The 1,684-nt window shown below is 60.5% G+C and overlaps 1 protein-coding gene across 1 annotated transcript in view; it reads right to left on the bottom strand.

Moving 5' to 3' along the window:
• Positions 1 to 448: 448 nt before the first annotated feature.
• Positions 449 to 1,684, bottom strand: part of LOC102261854 (histone-lysine N-methyltransferase SETMAR) — a 4,268-nt gene continuing 3,032 nt past the window's right edge. The window contains exon 3 of the mRNA XM_005881920.2: positions 449 to 1,684. Coding sequence (XP_005881982.1) covers positions 1,113 to 1,684 — 572 coding nt within the window. The 3' untranslated portion in view covers positions 449 to 1,112.

Raw genomic sequence — 1,684 nt, 5'->3', positions numbered from 1 at the left:
CCGCCCTAGTATTTTTATTTTTTTTTAAGGACAGATTTTTAAGAAATTGCTTTTGAGAGAGAGAGGGAAATACCGATGTGAGAGCTCAGCATCGACCGGTTGCCTCCACCGCACCGCCCACCAGGGATGGAGCCTGCAACCCGGGCATGTGCCCTGACTTGGAATCGAACCATGACCTCCTGGTTCATAGGTCTACCACTGAGCCACGCTGGCCAGGGCAGCCCCTCCAGAAGTTTAAATGGAAACACACACCTCCCATCCCCTGTGGTGGTGGTGACGGGCCTGTGGTGTTTCATGTTACCCACCCGGGACGAGGTGAGGCTGTCTGGAGTGTTGAATGTTTACTCCAGAAGCTTCGGAGGGTAGCCACGTACACAGAGCAACCTCACAACTGCTTTCCTTTTACGATTTCTGGTTGTGTCCATGGGAGTTGCTGTCCTGGCTATAGTTTTCCCGATGGTGGGATGCTCGGGTTTGCAGGTGATAAGCACGCACCTCTCTCCGATTCCTGTTTAGAAACAGGTGAGAGGTAGGATGCCGGTGGAGGCAAACGGCAACCACCGTCAGCTGTATTCCACTCAGGTCGGGCCGGGGTTCCTTGGGCTGTTGATTTGGTGCTCGCGCTGGAAAACCAAAATGACACCGGGGGAGAGGCTACTGCTCACCCCAGAGCCAGAGGGCAGATGGGGGCACCCGGGGTGTCCCGCAGCTCCTGGCACCCAGCGCTGTGCGTGGCTCCTTTCCAGGGTGATCCTGGGGTCCAGCCATCACCCACACGTCCCAGCCGGCTGGAAGGAGCAGGGGATAAAGGAGGGAGGCCTCCTTTAAGGACTCGCCACTTTGCTTAGGCCTCGTTGTCTAGAACTAACGAGGAAAAGGGCCCAGTTTCTAGCTGGGCAGCCATGGGTCCAACTGAAAACAGAGAATGCCCTCACAGACGGGAGAAAGGGAACCGGTGACCCTGCCACAGTCCCGAGTGAAACTCGCCAGCCTGCCTCCCCCGGGGCGGGGCCGCTGCTGGCCAGGTTCCTGGAGGGCACCCAGGAAGGGCCACGCCACACGCTGGCCGCCGCCTCGCTCTCCCACTGAGAGGCCCCGCGTGTCCCCATCCCTTACACTTCCCCTTCCTGACCCGGGGCCGGCTTTTCGGGGGTGCAGTACAGGGACGCGTCATAGGGCAGGAAAGCGGCGCAGGACGCGGAACCACAAAAACAAGGTTTTCTCGGTTTCCCGCTGCCTGGCCTGCCTTTGTCTCCCCCGTCCGAGCGGTTGAGAAACCTTCCCGAATAGTCATAAGAGAGTTCTTCTCCGGGCGAGATGTCTCTGGCTGCAAACAGCGCCAGCCTGGGCACCATGGAGTCCACGCGGACGGGCACCATGAGCAGGTTGGGCTCACAGGAGTGGTTCAGGAACCTCCCCACGTTCCCCACCCGCGCGGGGTCCACGAACGTCTCCATCACCCGCCCGCCGGCCACGTGCTCCCGGACGGCGATGATGTAGTTGGAGTCCTGTTCCGTTTGTCGCTGAATTCTCCTCTGTGCTTCGGAGAATCCCAGGACCTCGCCGGCGTACTCACAGACAAACCGGCCTCTGGGGATGAACGCCAGGGTGCGCAGCCCCCAGCCCTTGCCGTCCGTCCTGAACACCTGCAGGGGGCGCTGCAGGCCCCGCTGGACCACGCGGT

Source organism: Myotis brandtii, unplaced genomic scaffold (genome assembly GCF_000412655.1).
Source record: "Myotis brandtii unplaced genomic scaffold, ASM41265v1 scaffold693, whole genome shotgun sequence".
NCBI classification, from domain to species: Eukaryota; Metazoa; Chordata; class Mammalia; order Chiroptera; family Vespertilionidae; genus Myotis; species Myotis brandtii.
This window is presented reverse-complemented; position numbering and strand designations above follow the sequence as displayed.